Source organism: Neophocaena asiaeorientalis, unplaced genomic scaffold, assembly GCF_003031525.2.
Source record: "Neophocaena asiaeorientalis asiaeorientalis breed wild unplaced genomic scaffold, Neophocaena_asiaeorientalis_V1.1 scaffold1105, whole genome shotgun sequence".
NCBI lineage: Eukaryota > Metazoa > Chordata > Mammalia > Artiodactyla > Phocoenidae > Neophocaena > Neophocaena asiaeorientalis.
The window spans coordinates 208,020-225,596 of record NW_020174552.1 but is presented as its reverse complement, the minus strand read 5'-3'; the positions used below and the strand labels follow the sequence as shown (position 1 = coordinate 225,596).

Sequence of the window (17,577 nt, the reverse complement as noted above, 5' to 3'; positions counted from 1 at the left end):
CTCGCGGGCCCAGTAGTTGCGGCTCACGGGCTTCAGTAGTTGTGGCATGCAGGCTCTAGAGCACAGGCTCAGTAGTTGTGGCGCACGGGCTTAGCTGCTCCGTGGCATGTGGGATCTTCCCGGACCAGGGCTCGAACCCGTGTCCCCTGCATTGGCAGGCGGATTCCCAACCACTGTACCACCAGGGAAGCCCTAATCAATGATTTTTTAAAAAGCACTCACATTAGGCCTTTGCTGTGTTACAGGGATATGTTTTCAAATTTATTATGGCAGTATGCAACCAACAGGGCTGCAGGACCACAGTTTTCCAAATAATTTGGCCCAACTGTTTCTCTGTATTCATCAGCCCCCTCTTTACTATCTCCGTTTGAGTCTCCATTCAGAGATGGTCCATTGTAGTGCCTGGCTTATTTCCAAATTTCTGGTCATTTTTGACTTTTAGGGGAGACTTTGGAGAAGCTTGCCTTTCTGGAATAGAGTTTTTTAAGTATTTTTTTTTTTGGCTGCGTTGGGTCTTCATTGCTGCACACAGGCTTTCTTTAGTTGCTGTGAGAGGGGGCTACTCTGCGGTGGGATCTTCCCGGACCAGGGCTCAAACCCGTGTCACCTGCATTGGCAGGCGGGTTCTTAACCAGTGTGCCACCAGGGGAGTCCCCATGGTCAGGCTCTGAACCTCCGTATACTACACTGCTTTTCACTCAGGCAGGATGGGATGGTTTTCTTCACTTTTCAGAAAATGCTGCTTCTTAAGGAACAAAACAAATGCTTGTATATATGTGTATTTACCCAAATATGTGAGATCAGTTTTACAGCTCCTGTTAGTTTGTGATGAGTATTCACAGTATTTAGCCATTCAGAGTCAGATCTCATTTCTTATATTGAGATCATCTACAGCAACTATTGTTATTGCTAATTAATGTATCGAGGGCATGATTTTTTTTGCTCTTTCAGTTAATAGTAGCAATGGAAGATTTTAGCTTTTTCCAGTGTGCTTTTTAAAACCCGATATATTCAGTTGCAGAACGATAGTTTCTGAGATGGCAGAAGGAAGGACCACATGCTCTTGTTTCCTTCAGTGAGGGATTTGAACCTACAGAAAATACATAAAATGAAATAGTGAAAAAGAAAAAAGTTTAACTCACGTTCTGAGAAAATGCAAATTAGAAGGTCAAGAGCAAGAAGACTGAAATATTAATTCACATATAAAAGTACATAAATTGAAAATTCATTGTGAAAAAATAAACCACAACTATGTAAGGTAGAGGCTTGTTAGCTGTGTGATTGGAGAATAAACACAAAACCAAAACCCCAAACGCTTTAGGAAGCATTCCAGGCTTAGTGAACCAGCAGGGATTGTATCAGGGCCAGTGTGATGAGTGAGTGGCTAAGCAGTTGAATTAGCCAGTGAGCTTGTGCTGCTATTTTTGTGTTCTCTGCAGTTAGAGTAGTTGACTTGGTGAAAGGACCAGGATTTGTTCCAGTAGGACAAGTATCAAAACTACATGTAGATTTTACCAAATATTTTTACTCAGAGGCTCTTCCTTTATGCTGTAATTCAGAAGAGAAATCTATAATAAATTTGGGCTCTAAAGAAAACTTAAAATATGCTTTTTAAAAATAGGTTAGTCAGGCTTCCCTGGTGGCGCAGTGGTTGGGAGTCCGCCTGCCGATGCAGGGGACACGAGTTCGTGCCCTGGTCCGGGAAGATCCCACATGCCGCGAAGCGGCTGGGCCCGTGAGTCATGGCCGCTGAGCCTGCGCGTCCGGAGCCTGTGCTCCGCAACGGGAGAGGCCGCAACAGTGGGAGGCCCGCGTACCGCAAAAAAAAAAAAAAAAAAATAGGTTAGTCATCATTGGACCTGGCATTAGGTAGTAAGAATTTACTAGTCACTTGAGCTAGAATGAGTAAGAGTATCTGGGGTTCTCTACCTTTTCAATGCCTTGCCTTCTTCCACTGTGCTCTCAACAGATCAGTTTGTCAGTCCCTGATACTATACGTGTGTTAGCCCTGATAGGATAGTGTGTGGTTAGGAGTCGACAGTTAAGCAATAGTGAGCCAAAATCAAGTTAAACAACTTATTTTGGGAGAACAGTTTCGGCATATTGGGGTAAATAGCTTTGGCTTTATTCCATTGGGGAGTAGGAAATTTCTGCCTAGGTCCAATAAATACTCTCTTTGAGTAATCCTGGAAAGGGTTAATTCTGTTGTCAAAGTTGATTGACTTATAATTGGGTTTAGCTTATTTATTGAGGAAGTATGGTATGACAATAACAAAATAAATGTTCATAATTAGTTTACTCAGCTGTTTACCAACTTGATTTTGGGCTTCTGAAGCTAATAAGAATAAACCCATTAAACCTGGTTGATATCTTTTATTTATTTTGTAGATCATTACCTAATTGGTCTCTGCTCTCAAGAAATGTTTACTCTTATTGGAGAGATGATTTACGGAGTAGCCTCATATGCAAATATACATACACTTGAGAAACACGTACAGACCCTATAAGACAGTATTTACTAAGGGTGTGGGGTGGCTGAGTGCTCTGGAGGAGGCACAGGTCTTTGGGGTTGCCAGGGAAGAAGTCATGGAACCTTCTCGAAGCGTGTTTCATCTTGCTTTGTAGGCTTTGTACCCTGAGCAGAGGGCTGCTTGCTCCCAGCAGAGGACTGACTCAAGGATCTCAGAATCCCGAGAGAGTCTTCCACATTCATGAAGGCAAGCATGGGTGTTTACCTTTTAGGCCTATGTGGGGGGAAACCCTGCTTTATTTATGAAGCATGTAGATAGACAGTTTAGGGCAAATGAGGCATACTAAAGGTAGATCTTTCATAAACTTCTCACTTAGAAAATGACCAGGATAGCTTGGGGTAGAAATCACATACAGTACTTGAGCTTTGGTTCCTGGGAGCCTTGGGGACTGAGCTCTTTTAGTTTAATGATTTCTGTTTCCTTTGTGTAGGTACTGAAGTGGAAGGCATGGAAAAAAGAGATCTAATGCATAAGCAAGAGACAGGCCTTTCAGTTGTACCAACTAAATGCTTCTAGTCTATAGTTTTGTTAGAGGGACCCTGTTAATTGAAGTTAATTTCAGTAACTAATCCATATGCAAACTATGGATGTCTTTGTCAATGTAGGAATATTCATTATAATGAAAACTGGGACTTGTTTAAAGGATCCCAATGAATATATATGCATATATGTAATTTGAAATTCTGCTTTGTTTCTTGGCCCTCAACACCTGCCTTTCTTCTTACACTGAATATAAACTAGTAATAATCATTTTATGTCACTGAGCATCAGTAGTCTGTGTACTACTTGGGATACTTTCTGTCCATTCTTTTATTCAAGGAACTCAGGAGGAAAAAAAATCAGAAATAAGACTAATCTACTAATGGATATTTTTGGTTCAGTACTACTCTATGATTTCATTGTAATTAGAGTTTGCACCTAATTTATGGTATATAACAATTGTGGGTGGTTTTTTTTTTTTTTCCTTTGGCCGTGGCTTGCAGGATCTTAGCTCCTTGACCAGGGATTGAACCCTGGCCCTGGCAGTGAAAGTACCAAGTCCTAACCACTGGACCACCAGGGAATTCCCTATAACAATTGATAGAAAAATTAACAATTGATAGAAAAATCAACCACTTTTTCATGAAAATTAAGATGTATGTTCATCTAACCATATTTGGTTTTGATCAGATATTTAGTTGTTGAAGGACCAAGGATTGCTATAGTTAATTTTCTGTAACCAGAATATGTATTTTAAAATGATAGAAAAAAACACATGAACTCAAAACATTTAAAATCCTATAGATTTATTTTTTAGTATTGACTTACTACTGCTTATCTAATTTATTTCCCCTTTATCCATATAGCATGTTCACCAATACATGTGAATCATGGTGTGTGTGGTAATCAGTATCAATTTTTTTATAAGTGCTTAAATTTTTTTTCGCACTAATTCATTCTTGCACTTTTGGGCAATGGGCATTAACTAAACTTAAATTGCTTTTTTTTGCCTTTCCTTTCTTGCTTCATTTTTCTTGCCTCAACTTTTCTAACATTTAGGGTAGTATACATATATGAGAAATCAATTAGAGTGAGACTCAAATTTTGATATTAGTCTTAGTCTCACTGCCTATAAGAAGATAGGCAGGGATTCTGTTCATAATATCTCCATCGTAAAGGGACTCCTACCAACACTGATACAGCCCCAGCAGATGAATAATTGGAGTTATCCTTTTTTGCTTATTTGTATAAATCCCAGTGATTGACACAAGGATATTCTTTTCTGCACTAAGGAGACAATAATTGTTTCAAGTTTTTGGGAAGCAGAGGCCTGATCCCTTCCCTGAGCTGTTTGTTTTGTGGCATTAAATGGAAATTCATGGATCTTTGAAGCTTTTGAGTGCATGAGTCGCTTTTCGTAGTTTTTGAGCTGGTTGCCATAATCCATTTCTTACTTTCTTTGTTTCATGGAATGACCTCTTCATTTTTGTTTCAGTTCGAGATAAGTTGCGGGAGATAGTAGGAGCATCCACAAACTGGAGGTATGTGCTCTGTGTTTATTCGTTCTTCTATCCCTAAGTGGTGTGCTAGCCTGTGTTTAGGCTCAGTTGATGGTCCCACTGTAGGAATGGGGGGAACCCTTTGTTCAGAAATGGGTTGAGAGGTTTTTTTACTTGGGGGAGAAGATCAAAATTACAACATACTCATCAGGTGATGCTTTGTTGTCATAAAATCATGTAATTTACACGTACTCTGCATTTTTCAAAGTGCATTCAGGAGTATTACCTCACTGATTCTCAGTGAAACTTGTGACGTGCTTATGACATATGTTCCTCTTCCTTTTTTGCACATGATGAGATTGAAACTCAGACATTGAGTGATTGAGTACCAGGTTTGGGACTTGAACCCAAGTTCCTGGTTTTTCTATTTCATGCACCCTGACTACTGCTTCTTGTCAGGTCACAATTAACCAGGCCTCCCATACAATCTTTCTCTTTTCTCTAAGTATTTCCCTGCTTTAAAATAGGATAGTATCCCTCTTGGTGCATAGAATTTTGAGGCTAAAATGAGATAAAAAGAAAAAGCACAATAACAATAATCTATTTGGTATAAAAATTATCTAATGACTTCTTTTTATCTCTTTATATGAAAAATTTCAGTTTTCTGAAAAGTAGAAGAAATGAATACCTTTGTTCCCACTATCTGAATTGGATACTTATGAACGTTTTTCCAGATTTGCCAATATACATATACTGGCTAAACTATAAAGGTATCGTGACGCTTCAGCTCCAGTTATATTCCAATACCTCTCTAATAAATAAATATATTTTCCTTTGTAACAAAATCAGCAGTCGTGCATCTCCAACAAATAAGATATTCTCTTACATAATGAAATTGACAGTAATTCCCTAATAGCATATTATTTACCCATATTCAGAATTCCTCAATTATTCCCCACATATCTTTTATAGCTTTTTTTAAAAAAAAATCAAGATCCGGTAAACAACTGCATATTGCATTTCATGGTTATGACTCTTTAGTCTCCCCTAATCTAGAATAATAGTTATCCCTCCCTCTTTTTTTTTTCCCCCACGAGCTTGACTTTAAAGAGGCCAAGCCATGTGTCTTGTTGAATGTTCCACGTTCTGGATTTACCTGGTGCCATTTAACTTGTTCGTCAGTTCCCTCCCTATATTTTTGTAGGCTACACTTTTCTGGCAATAATACTTCATAAGTAAAGCTTAGAAAGAGTGATATTGTCAACATTTTAGTTCCCTGTCCTCTTGTCTCTCTCTTTTCTTCCACCTTAATCGTCTCTTCTTTTTCTTCCCTTTCTGTCTCCTTTTCATGTTCCCTTCCTCTTTACCTTTTGCTCTGCCTTCCAAACTTCTTTTGGATATACTCCATTTTTCCTCCTCTGTCTCTCTTTCCTGAAATTGAAGGCAGAGAGAGAGAGAGCTGGGGCACAGAGGTTACGAGACTTGTCAAGGTGAGAAATGGGAATATGGAGTTCAGTGGCTATGTTGTTCTTTAGCGCAGTTATATATATATACGTACATATATTTACACTCTATTATGTCCATTTCTGTATTTTTCTCCCGTCGCGGAGCACAGGCTCTGGACGCGCAGGCTCAGCGGCCATATGGCTCACGGGCCCCGCCGCTCCGCGGCATGTGGGATCTTCCCGGACCGGGGCACGAACCCGTGTGCCCTGCATCGGCAGGCGGACTCTCAACCACTGCGCCACCAGGGAAGCCCTGAATACACTTTTTGATGAGCGTGAATATATAGTTCATTTGGATATATCTATATCACTTATAAGTGTATTTTTCTTATCTACTAGCCTGAGAAATTTTAACAGAAATTTTTGATTTCACCAAGTGGCAGGTAGGAAGGGAGGGAAGGAAAAGGAGATGAGGTAGGTCCGGACCTGCTGTTTCCTCTTTTGATGGTGTCTGACTGACCTGTATGTCACTGGAGTTGGGGGATAGCACTGTCCTATGTTTTATGAAGCTTGTGTCCGTTCTTCTCAGAGACCATGTGAAAGCAATGGAGGAAAGAAAATTACTTCATAGTTTTTTGGCTGCGTCACAGAAAGGCCTGCCACCTAGGAGAATGAAAGACAGTTACATTGAAGTTCTCTTACCTTTGGGCAGTCAGCCTGAATTAAGAGAGAAATATTTGACTGTTCAAAACACTGTAAGGTAACATGGCACTATTTCTGTTTGTGTCGTTTGTTTTTATTTTATTTCTTTTCTTTATTACAACTTTGAGATATAATTCACACATCATACTGTTCACTTATTTAAAGTGTGTGATTCTCTGGTTTTTTGTATATTTAGAGAGTTGTGCTACCATCACCATAAGCAATTTTGGTAGATATTTATCACCCCATAGTGTTCTTCTTTTTAAAGGGTGATCATTATGATTTTCATTTCATCACAGTTTTCTTTATTTCACAGGTTTGGCAGGATTCTTGAGGATCTTGACAGCTTAGGAGGTACTGATATTTTAGTATTTTTAAACTGGTACTTACAGTAATACATTGAATCCTCTGGCTGGAAAGGGTCTTTTTTTTTTTTTTAACATCTTTATTGGCGTATAATTGCTTTACAATGGTTTGTTAGTTTCTGCTTCATAACAAAGTGAATCAGCTATACATATACAGATATCCCCATATCCCCTCCCTCTTGCATCTCCCTCCCACCCTCCCTATCCCACCCCTTTAGGTGGACACAAAGCACCGAGCTGATCTCCCTGTGCTATGCGGCTGCTTCTCACTAGCTATTTTACATTTGGTAGTGTATGTCCGTGCCACTCTCTCACTTCATCCCAGTTTCCCTGGAAAGGGTCTTTTTATTCTTTAACTTGCAGAGCTGAAGATGTTCTAAACGAGCAGAAAAAGAAGGGCATCTGCTACTTCTGAATTGTCATAATTATTTAATTAAATTTACCGAAAAGTTGCAGAGTACAAAGAGTTGTTCTCCCCTGAATCATGTGAGAGTATGTTGCTGACACGATGCACATCACCCCCAAATATTTTCATGTGTATTTCCTACAAACAAGGACATTCTCCTTCATAACCACAATATAACCCTCAAAATCAATAAATTAACTCTGATATTTAGACAGTCTAATCCTCAGACCCCATTCAGCTTTGGCCAGAGGTCCTTTATAGCAGAAGGATCCAGTTCTGGATCCAGTTCTGAATCACATGTTGCAATTAGTTGTTGTGTCAGGGTTAGTTCCTCAGTCTTTTCCTGACTTTAATGACCTTGATACTTTTGAAGGTTATGGGCCAGTTCTTTTGTGGAATTTCTCTCAATTCGGGTATGTTTGATGCTTCCCCAAAGTTAGATTTGGGATGTGCATCTTTGGCAGGAGTGTCCACAGAAGGGATGCTGTGTTTTTATTGCATCTTAGCAGGTAGTGCATAGTTCTAATTTGTCCCATTACTGTGATGTTGACTTTGATTCCTTGATGAAGGTGGTGTCTTCCAGGGTTCTTTGCTGTAGTTACTCTTTTCCCCTTTGTAATTAATAAGTACCTTGTAGGGAGGTACTTTGAGACCTTGTAAATATCCCATTCTTCATTAGACTTTTATCAATTACTTTAAAATCAGTATGGACTCAGGGATTCCTATTTTACTGAATGGATTATAATATATTTCTATCATCTGTTTTGATGCTCAGCTTGTCCCAGGACTGCCCTTCATTCTTTACGCTGGCTTCTGTGGATTTTTTTTGGCTGTGTCCCCATCATTCTTTGAGCACTTCCTCACTTTGTGGTGCAACATTTCTAGGCTCATTTGTACTTTCCCTGCCCCAGTCCTGGAATCAGCCAAATCTCTGAGGAGCCCTGATTCTTTTTAATGGAGAATGATATTTAGAAACCAAGATCTGGGTGCTGGGAGTTGTCATTGTTGCTGGGGTATCACTATTCCTCTGTGCTTTCAGTGGATGAGCTGGGGAATATATGCATGTACATGTACATTTACATCTATACCTGCCTGTATGTGTATTCCTTCCTTCCTTCCTCCCTCCTTACCTATCTGTCTACCTGTCTGTCTGTCTGTCTATCTATCTATCTATCGGAACCCTGGGTTCATACTGATAGTTCCAATTCTAATTCAACCACAGGTTCATTCTTAATTCCTCCCTTTTCATATTTGTAATTCCCTTCTCCAGCTGGCTCCATTATCTGTAGTATATTTACTTATTTGATCAGTTCCCCCGTATGTAGCCAATTTCATATTGCTGCCATCCCGAAACCCTCATGAACGCTCTCCTCACCTCAGTGGGATTCTGCTCCATCCCAGGTCCCCCTGCTCGTGCTCGGGCTGCGGCTTGCTGGGCCATCACTCTCATTGCCTCCCTGCATATCTTCCTGACCCCTCTTGGGCTTCAGCACCCGACTCTGGGCTGTCTGTCTTGCTTGCTCCTACGTAATGGCTTTTGGGAAATGGTTTGGGAAAAGGTTTAAAAAAAGGCTGTAATAATCTTTAAAATAGAGACACAAATCCATTGTTAGGCTTACGGCTAGCTACATTTTTCTTTAGATTAAATAAACCTTTAAAATTCTTATTGGCCTTTTAAAAAATAATCACACACACACACACACACACACACACACTCACTCACTCACTCACTCACTTGACTTCGGTTTACTTAGGTGTCCCTAAATATACAAACTCCCCTGCCACTACCCTGTTTTTCTTCATCACCTCCTGTTGATGACCAGTCCCTTTCACCTGTTCACTTGTTTCTATTCCTTCCGTTTCTTCAAGGAACTTGCCTTATCACGTACCCTGAAGATATCTCCCTCGTATCTCAAGTCTTTTCTCAACCTCACTTTTCCCTTAACTTCTAAACATATTCAAGGCTCTTGCATCTTGCAATGAAAAATAGGTAAAGCCTCCTTCCCTTATAACACTCTCCAGTTTTCTTTCTCTCTCACTTTAGAGCTACCTTTGTGTTCTGGCTTCTGCTCCTCCATGCCATTGAGCTGATTGTGCCAAACTCTTTGAAGCTCCTAATGATGTCGAACTCACCCTTGGGCCTTGGTGACATTTCCTCCTGCCTCTCAGGCTGCTACTTCCCAGTCTCCTTTGTAGATTCCTCTTTCTCTGTTGATCCTTTAAATGTCGCTTATCTTCAGGGTTTTGTCTGCCCTTTTTGTTGTTGGTATCTGCACTTTCTCTATAAATAATCTTCAATCCCGGTGCTTCAGTTGCTCTCAGTATGTGGAATACTTCAGAAGCTACATTTCCTGACGTGCTTTGTGAGTTGTAGACCAGTTTGTCCTCCTGCCTGCTGGCCATCTTCATTTGGATGTGCCGTGGACTTCTCAAATTCAGCATGTTGAAAACAGTCCGTTCTGCTCTTCCTGTGCTGTATTCTGTTTCTCAGTGAATGGTACACTATCTTCACTCATGTAAGTTAGAAACCTGAGTTAATTCAGGTCTTGTCAAGCCTGCCTTCTTCTTAGCTCTTGGACCTTTTCTCTTGCTTTCACTTCCACTAATGCTGTGGAAGGTCAAACACTTAGGATTTCTTCTCTGGGTACCACAAGTTTTTTGAATGGAGTTTCTTGCCTTTCGCCCCTCATCCCCCCACTGCATTCTTTAGCAGGTGCATGGATGAAAGGGTTTATTGTTACTCAACGAGTATTTATTGAGCACAGACCCTGTCCTGAGGGTTGATGATAAACAATTTGTTTTTAATAAATTTATTTATTCTTTTATTTTTGGCTGTGTTGGGTCTTCGTTGCTGCGCACGGGCTTCCTCTAGTTGTGGCGAGCAGGGGCTACTCTTCGTTGAGGTGTGCGGGCTTCCCATTGGGGTGGCTTGTCTTTGTTGAGGAGCATGGGCTCTAGGCGTGTGGACTTCAGTAGTTGTGGCACGCAGGCTCTAGAGCACAGGCTCAGTAGTTGTGGCGCACAGGCTTAGTTGCTCCGTGGCATGTGGGATCTTCCCAGACCAGGGCTCGAACCCGTGTCCCCTGCATTGGCAGGAGGATGCTTAACCACTATGCTACCAGGGAAGTCCCGATGATACAAATTTGAATGAATCATAGGGCAAGCAGGGAGACCACTATAAAGAAGTACAGTACAGTTTTAAATGAGTAGAAACATGCTTTGCACCTTTAAATGCTTGTTAAAATATGGAAAGTACACAGATAACCACAGGGTGGTGTAGGAGCTGAGGGTGATTGAGGGAAGGAGGGAGAACTCTGAGGCAAATAATAGCTTCATGATTAGGAAGGAGTCAAGAGGAAAACAGGTAGCTGAGCCCTTGTGATTGGTTTCTCTTTTTTGAAGATGTCTGATGCTGTCAGACTCATGTGCTGGGGTCTTTTTCTGATTTAGGCACTGTGTCTCTGTTGAGTGGTAATAAGCCACCTGGCGGGCCTGGGCTTTGGGCTTCAGTTTCCTCACCAAATCTAAAATTGAACAGTCAGAGTAGAGGATTCCCAGATCTCTTCAACGTATAAAACAGTCTTTGGTTCTAGGAAAAGACCACTAGTGGAATATGGAGGATTGGGTCTTCAAAACCAGATAAGACTTTATTGGAGTAAATTGCGAATGTTAAAAAATAATTTTGCTTTTCCTTTATTTGGTTCTCTTCTGTTTTCCTACAGTTCTTATTTGCTACATGCACAACAAAATTCATTCAGCTAAGATGTCTCCTTTATCGATAGTTACAGCCCTGGTGGACAGGATTGGTAAGTGATATTATTTTCTAGACATACTTAGAATTTTTAGTAATTATAAAATATTATTGAGATTAGAGGAAATGTTTTCCTTTTATGGGGGAATTTTTATGTATATATGTGCATATGAAAATGTCTAGATTGCAATATACCAAGATATTTATTATAATTATCTTTGGGTAGAAGAGTTTTGCATGATTCCAGTTTTATTTTTTATATTCTCTGCATTGTCTAATTTTTCAAAAATTATTTTTGAAAAATTAGTTTTGAAGACAAAAAGGAAATATAGTGAAATTTGCCAAAATTTCAAATGAAATTGTCCATTTACAGTATAGAACATTTGGAGTATGGTTTGGGCTCAGGTTGATTTTTCTGTTTTGTAGATATGTGTAAGAAGAGCTTAAGCCCAGAACAGGACATCAAGTTCAGTGGCCATGTTAGTTGGGTTGGGAAGACGTCCATGGAAGTGAAGATGCATATGTTCCAGGTGTGTCTGTGCCCGAAGACTGCCCCCTTGTTCCAATACAACCAGCTAGTCTCAGTGAAAGAAAAGCTTATTCACCTGTCTATCCATAGACAGATATATAGTTCACCCATTTATAGAAAAACAATTCAAGTTCATGTCATACAGATGGTGTGTTATTAATATCCTCCTCCTGGACATAGACTGACACGTAATTTGGTGTTTATGCTTACTGTTTATTACTTTGAAATCATATACAGCTCCATGTTAAGGTACTTGTTTCTAGTTTTGCCCCAGAGAATTTCCCTACAGTCTGAGTTCTGTTAAGCATGAATCGGATTGGTGACTGTTAGTTTCCTAGGGCTGCTGTAGCAAAGTACCATAAACCATGTGGCTTAAAATAACATAAATTAATTGTCTTAACAATTGAGAGGCTAGAAATCCAAAATCAAGGTCTCAGTAGGACCATGCTCTATCTAAAACCCGTAGGGGAGAAGCCTTCCGTGCTTTCTTCCTAGCTTCTAATGGTTTGCTGGCCCTTTGGCATACCTTGGCTTGTAGTTGTAACACTTCAATCTCTTCCTTCTTCATCACATAGCATTTTTCTCTTGTGTGTCTGTGTCTCTTCTCTTCTCTTCTTTTATTTATTTATTGGCTGCGTTGGGTCTTTGTTGCTGCATGTGGGCTTTCTCTAGTTGGGGCGAGCGGGGGGCTGTTCTTTGCTGCAGTGTGTGGGCTTCTCATTGTGGTGGCTTCTCTTGTTGCAGAGCATGGGCTGTAGGCGTGTGGGCTTCAGTAGTTGCAGCATGTGGGCTCAGTAGATGCGGCATGCGGGCCCCTAGAGTGCACGGGCTTCAGTAGTTATGGAGCGTGGGCTCAGTAGTTGCAGCACATGGGCTCAGTAGCTGTGGCTTGTGGGCTCTAGAGCACAGGCTCAGTAGTTGTGGCACACGGGCTTAGTTGCTTCGCAGCATGTGGGATGTTCCCGGACCAGGAATCGAAACTGTCCCTTGCATTGGCAGGCAGATTCTTAACCACTGTGCCACCAGGTGAGTCCTCTTCTCTTCTTATAAGGACATCAGTGATACTGGATTAAGGGCCCACCTACTCTGGTGTGACCTCATCTTACCTGATTACATCTGCAGCAACCCTATGTCCAAATAAAGTCACGTGCACAGGTACTGAGGGTTGGGACGTCAACGTATCTTGTTGGGGGACACAGTTCAACCCATAACAGTCACTGAGATTACTACAGCAGTTAGGAACAGCCTCTCTAATGAGCATAACTCAGAATAGCTATTATAAAGAAATGAAGAAATTTGTCAAGAAAAAGTACCTCAAAGAGGGTAATAGTACAGAAATCAAATAATTCAGAGTATGTTGAAGATTTCATTGTGAAAACTTACTTAAGAGTGACTTATTCAGTTATGTCAGGGTATTCAGTGGATCTGTCATTCAGATACGTGAAATTATGAAGCCTTTCACGTTTTGGAAAAAGTCTGAAGGTTGCTCTGCAGTAATTAAAGTTATTTGTCAAAATAGGTAAGTAGTTTTTTATTTGATGCTGTATGTAAACAGTTGAATTTTTTAACTTCCATGTTGCTGTAACTGACGGTAATACTGCTTTTAAAGCAAATATCGTAAAGTTGTTGGGGATGCTCCTCTGATTTGTTCGCACCCTTTTTTAATCTTCATGGTTGGTGCACGGTGAATTTCTGGCATAAGACCTGCTTTCTAAGGAATCTTGGACAAATAGGTTGAAAAAGAGATACAGGAATTATTGGGAGGAGAGAGCCAGTGAAAATCAGTGCCAGGGAAGTACAGACTTCTGTTTTAAATTTGCATTTCTCATTGGCCATTTTGATTAATAACTCACGGCTTGAGTGATCCTTTATTCCAGAGAGGCAGCTTGGCAATAGGTACCCTGCCTCTGGTTTGGCTGAAATGTAAGTTCAAATCCCAGCTCTGCTGCTTATTAGCCATGTGACTGTGGGCAAATTTCTTGCCTTCTCTGAGATGCTGTTTTGTTATCACAGTAGCCACTAATCAAATGTTGGCCATTATATTACTTTATCGTCATTACTATGGAGGTGGTCCCGCTTGACCGTCAGACCTGCCTTTTGGGGTTCCTGTTAGATCTCTCTTCCGAGTGTGCTCTCGCTACCTCAAGTCCAGTGTGTTCCAAACTGAGTGCATCAGCTTCCTTTCCGATCCTGACCCTCCTCCCGTTTCCCCTTTGCCACCCTCCGATTTCTCCCAGCTCCAAACCTTTGTGAAAGCTTTAATTTTTTTTCCCTTTCCTGTGCAGCCTTTTGCCAAGTCTTGCGAATTCATCACCCACAGCTACTCACCAGAGTCCTTTCTTTCCCTTCCCTTTGGCCTCTGTGTTTCATTCAAGCCCTCACTGCCTCTTGTGTGAGTACTTTAGCTATCTTTTAATTACTCTGCCTGCCTCTTGTCTGTTCTCTCTGTGTTAATTTTACACATCTCTTCCAGATAGGTCTTGCAAAGCCGATCTTCAATCACATCTCTTCCCTTCTCAAAACCCTTCCGTGACCATTATCTGCGGATCAAAGTCTAAATTGCTTTGACTAGTTAGGATCTAAGGTGCTCCATAAACTAGCACCAACCTACCTTTGCAGCTATACTCCCTCCAACTTACCGTTCACGCACCTTATTGGAGCGCACAGCTGGAGACCTTGAGCATCCTAAGAGTAGAGAGTTGTTCACCTTGCATCCCCGATGCTCAGCACTAGTGTTCATTGTAATACACTGGAACGTAAACAGTAGGTGAGCGGATGAGCGTCCTCGCGCACACTTTTCCTTTTGCCGGGATTCCTTGGGCTCTGTCTCTGCATATCCGTATTCCACCTGTGCTTCTGGGTCACTTCATGCTCGAAACCTTCCCTGATCTTTTCAGCTCATAGTACCTGTTCCTTCCCCACGCCTCGTCCCTCTGACTTTCTCTCCTGGTACCTGCTGTCCTCTGCCTTGCAGAGCTGTGTATGAACGTCTTTTCTCTTCCACTCGACTATGTGCGCCTCAACAACAGGATCCGGGTGTGAGTCACCTCACCCACTTCCTGACGGCATTCATTTAACGTTGACTTAGCAGTGATTTATGGAGTGCCCCGTCTGTGCTTGGGGTACAACAGTGAGCAAAACAGGACGTTCCATTCTCTTGGAGTTCACACTCTAGTAGTGCTCAGTAGTTAGCTGCCTCAGTTCATTCGTCGGCAGTTGGCAGCCATTGATCCGGTATCTGCTGTCTGCCAGCCTTTGTGTCAATTGCTGGGAAACAAATGAGAATAAAAATGGTCGTTGTCCTCAAGGAGCTCTTGGTGCAGTAGGGAGACAGACACATAAATAAATGATTATGATACAGTAAATTATTACGCACTATTTCTGAACAGGGACAGTATTGGCATTGTATGTGGGAAAATTCTTTGCTCTGCAGGACCGTTCCCTGCCTTGTGAGCTGTTCAGCTCTTTGGTTACCCCTCGCTGCGCTAGTAGTGTCCCCCAGCTCATGGGACAGCCATCACTAGCGCTGCACATTTCCAGATGCCCTCCGGGGGATGACATCTTCCTCACTTACGTTGAGAACCGCTGTCAGGAGAGGACTTTGTTTCCACTTAGGTGGCAAACAAAGGAGGGAGTGATGAACTCTGCCTGGGGAGTAGGGCTGGGGCCGGGGAGGGGAGGAGTGTCTTGAGGAATCCGGCCCTGAGGAAGGCATCTGGCAGAGGCCTGGAGGGGAGGCGGTCAGGTGACAAAATGGGACATTTCAGGACCTCCAAGTTGTTAGCTGTGGCTGGAGAAAGGAGTGCAGGCATGCCGGGAGTGTTTGGTGAACAACTAGAGTGGAATCTGGGCTCCGTGGTGGAGGCTTTACATAGAATGCCAGCAGGCGTAGACCAGATGCTGGGATAAAGGAAGACCTCTTGCAAGGTTTGAATAGGACAGGGACATAGTAAGATTGGTGAGACTCTTCTGAAAGTCGAGGGGGAAGGCTCATAACGGCCTGAACAGGTAGTGGTGACGAGGACTAGTGGTCGGTTTGTTGAGGATGGAACCAACTGTACCCTCAGGTTACGATATGACTTGATGATATGACTATCCTGGAAGTACAGACTTCTAGGGGAAAAAAAATACCTTAAAAATCTCAATGGCCTCTGCATTGTAAATATTTAGCTTAATCCACAGAATTCTCATTGATCTTACCCTTTCTTGGAAGCCCCCGTGCCAGGCTAAGGAAACAAACACATCCTGGTAGTTGGCACACTCAAGTTCCCTGAAAATACAAATGTCTGGGAGAGCGATGGGAGGTCCGCCTGGCTGTGTGTGCCTTTGGGAGGACAGGTAGGCGTGGAGAAAGCCAGCGTTCTGCAAGATGCGGGACACTTAAATGATGGTGATGCACAAGGTCCCCCCGTGACCCTTGCCCTTGGGTCCCAGTCACTCACAGCTCCAAGGCCCATAGTTTGTGCCCATCCCAGCACTTCTCACACTGTGCCCTGTTTGGGTTTTTGGGTATCTCTCTCCTCCGCTAGACCACAGACTCTTTACTCTTGCTGCCTTTTCCCCGCTAGAGCCCAGTTGTGTGCCTGGCATCTCAGCAGATGGTGGTTAGTGAAAGCACTCGTCCTCTTTTGCTAATTTCAGCCTTTCCCAAAGGCTGTGATATCAGTTAGGATTGTAGTAGGTCTTCCCAGTAAATGCATTTTTTACATCTGCATTTTCTTTCCTTTGTTCTCTAGTTACACGACAATGAATTTTCCCCTGTTTTGGATGCGACATTTGTAATGGTGGCTCGTGATTCTGAAAACAAAGGGTAATTGCAGTTTTTTTCCTAATTCTTTATTTTGAAAAATATCAAAGATACGTAAAATTGAAGAGAAGACTTTAATAAATTTCTAGGATACCATCACCTAGACTTAAGAGTTTTAAAATTTTGCCATATTTGCTTCTTCTGTTTTTTTTAAAGTATATTATTTTCTTTATAATATTTTAAAGCAAATCCCAGACATAATGACATTTCACCTCTAAATACTTCAGTGTAGGGCACTGCTTTAAAAATGAGGCTATTTCCTTAAATAACTACATTACCATTCGCACACCTAACAAAAATAATAGTAAGTCCTTAATATATTCTAATAGTTCATATTCACTTTTCCCCACGTATCTTTAACGACTTATTCAAATCAGGATCCAAACAAGGTCCACATGTTACATTTGATTTGTATATCTCTTAAGTCTGTTTTTTTTTGTTAACAGCTTTATTGAGATATAATTCACATACCATACAGTTCACCCATTGGAAGTGTACAATTTAATGGCTTTTAGTATATTCAAAGAGTTGTGCAGTCTCATCAGTCTGTTTTAATCTGGAATGGTTGTGTGTCCCCACTGTCCCCTTATCCTTTCATATCATCAACTGGTTGAAAGCCCAGATTGACTGTTCTTTACAGTGTCCCACTTTCTGGATTTGTCTCATTGCTTCCTCGTGGTATTTTTTTTTTATTTCTGTAAATGGTAGTTACAATTTCTATAAATTGAAGTTAGGTCTAAACCTTGATTAGATTTGAGTTCAGCGTATTTGGTGAGAGTGCTTCCTAGGTGATGATGTCTCTGTATCTCATATTGTATCATGTCAGGAGGTATAGATTGTCCCACTCATAGTAATGCTGAGATTAGTGTGTGGGTTCAAGTAGTGACACACTTTAATTTTTGCCTTGTGTAGTTCAGTTTATCCTCTTGTGATCAGCAATAATCTACAGGTGTAGTACAGTACAAGGTGTATCCAATGTATCCAGTCTTATGAATAGCTAGTTTCCTGTCAGTCTTCCTCCTGTGCTTTTTTTTTTTTTTTTTGCGGTGGGGGGGCCTCTCC

At 41.5% G+C, this 17,577-nt stretch overlaps 1 protein-coding gene across 3 annotated transcripts in view; it reads left to right on the top strand.

The window, feature by feature from the left end:
- ACOT9 (acyl-CoA thioesterase 9) overlaps positions 1–17,577 on the top strand; it is a 27,439-nt gene that overhangs the window by 1,942 nt on the left and 7,920 nt on the right. The window contains exons 2-8 of one of the 3 annotated variants that reach the window (XM_024757405.1): positions 2,626–2,717; positions 4,507–4,552; positions 6,545–6,715; positions 6,974–7,011; positions 11,151–11,234; positions 11,606–11,709; positions 16,445–16,518. In XM_024757405.1, coding sequence (XP_024613173.1) covers positions 6,561–6,715; positions 6,974–7,011; positions 11,151–11,234; positions 11,606–11,709; positions 16,445–16,518 — 455 coding nt within the window. In that variant the 5' untranslated portion in view covers positions 2,626–2,717; positions 4,507–4,552; positions 6,545–6,560. Of the gene's footprint in view, positions 1–2,599; positions 2,718–3,886; positions 3,905–4,506; positions 4,553–6,544; positions 6,716–6,973; positions 7,012–11,150; positions 11,235–11,605; positions 11,710–16,444; positions 16,519–17,577 lie in introns of those variants that run through there. The other 2 variants (XM_024757406.1, XM_024757407.1) reach the window with 2 other exon arrangements.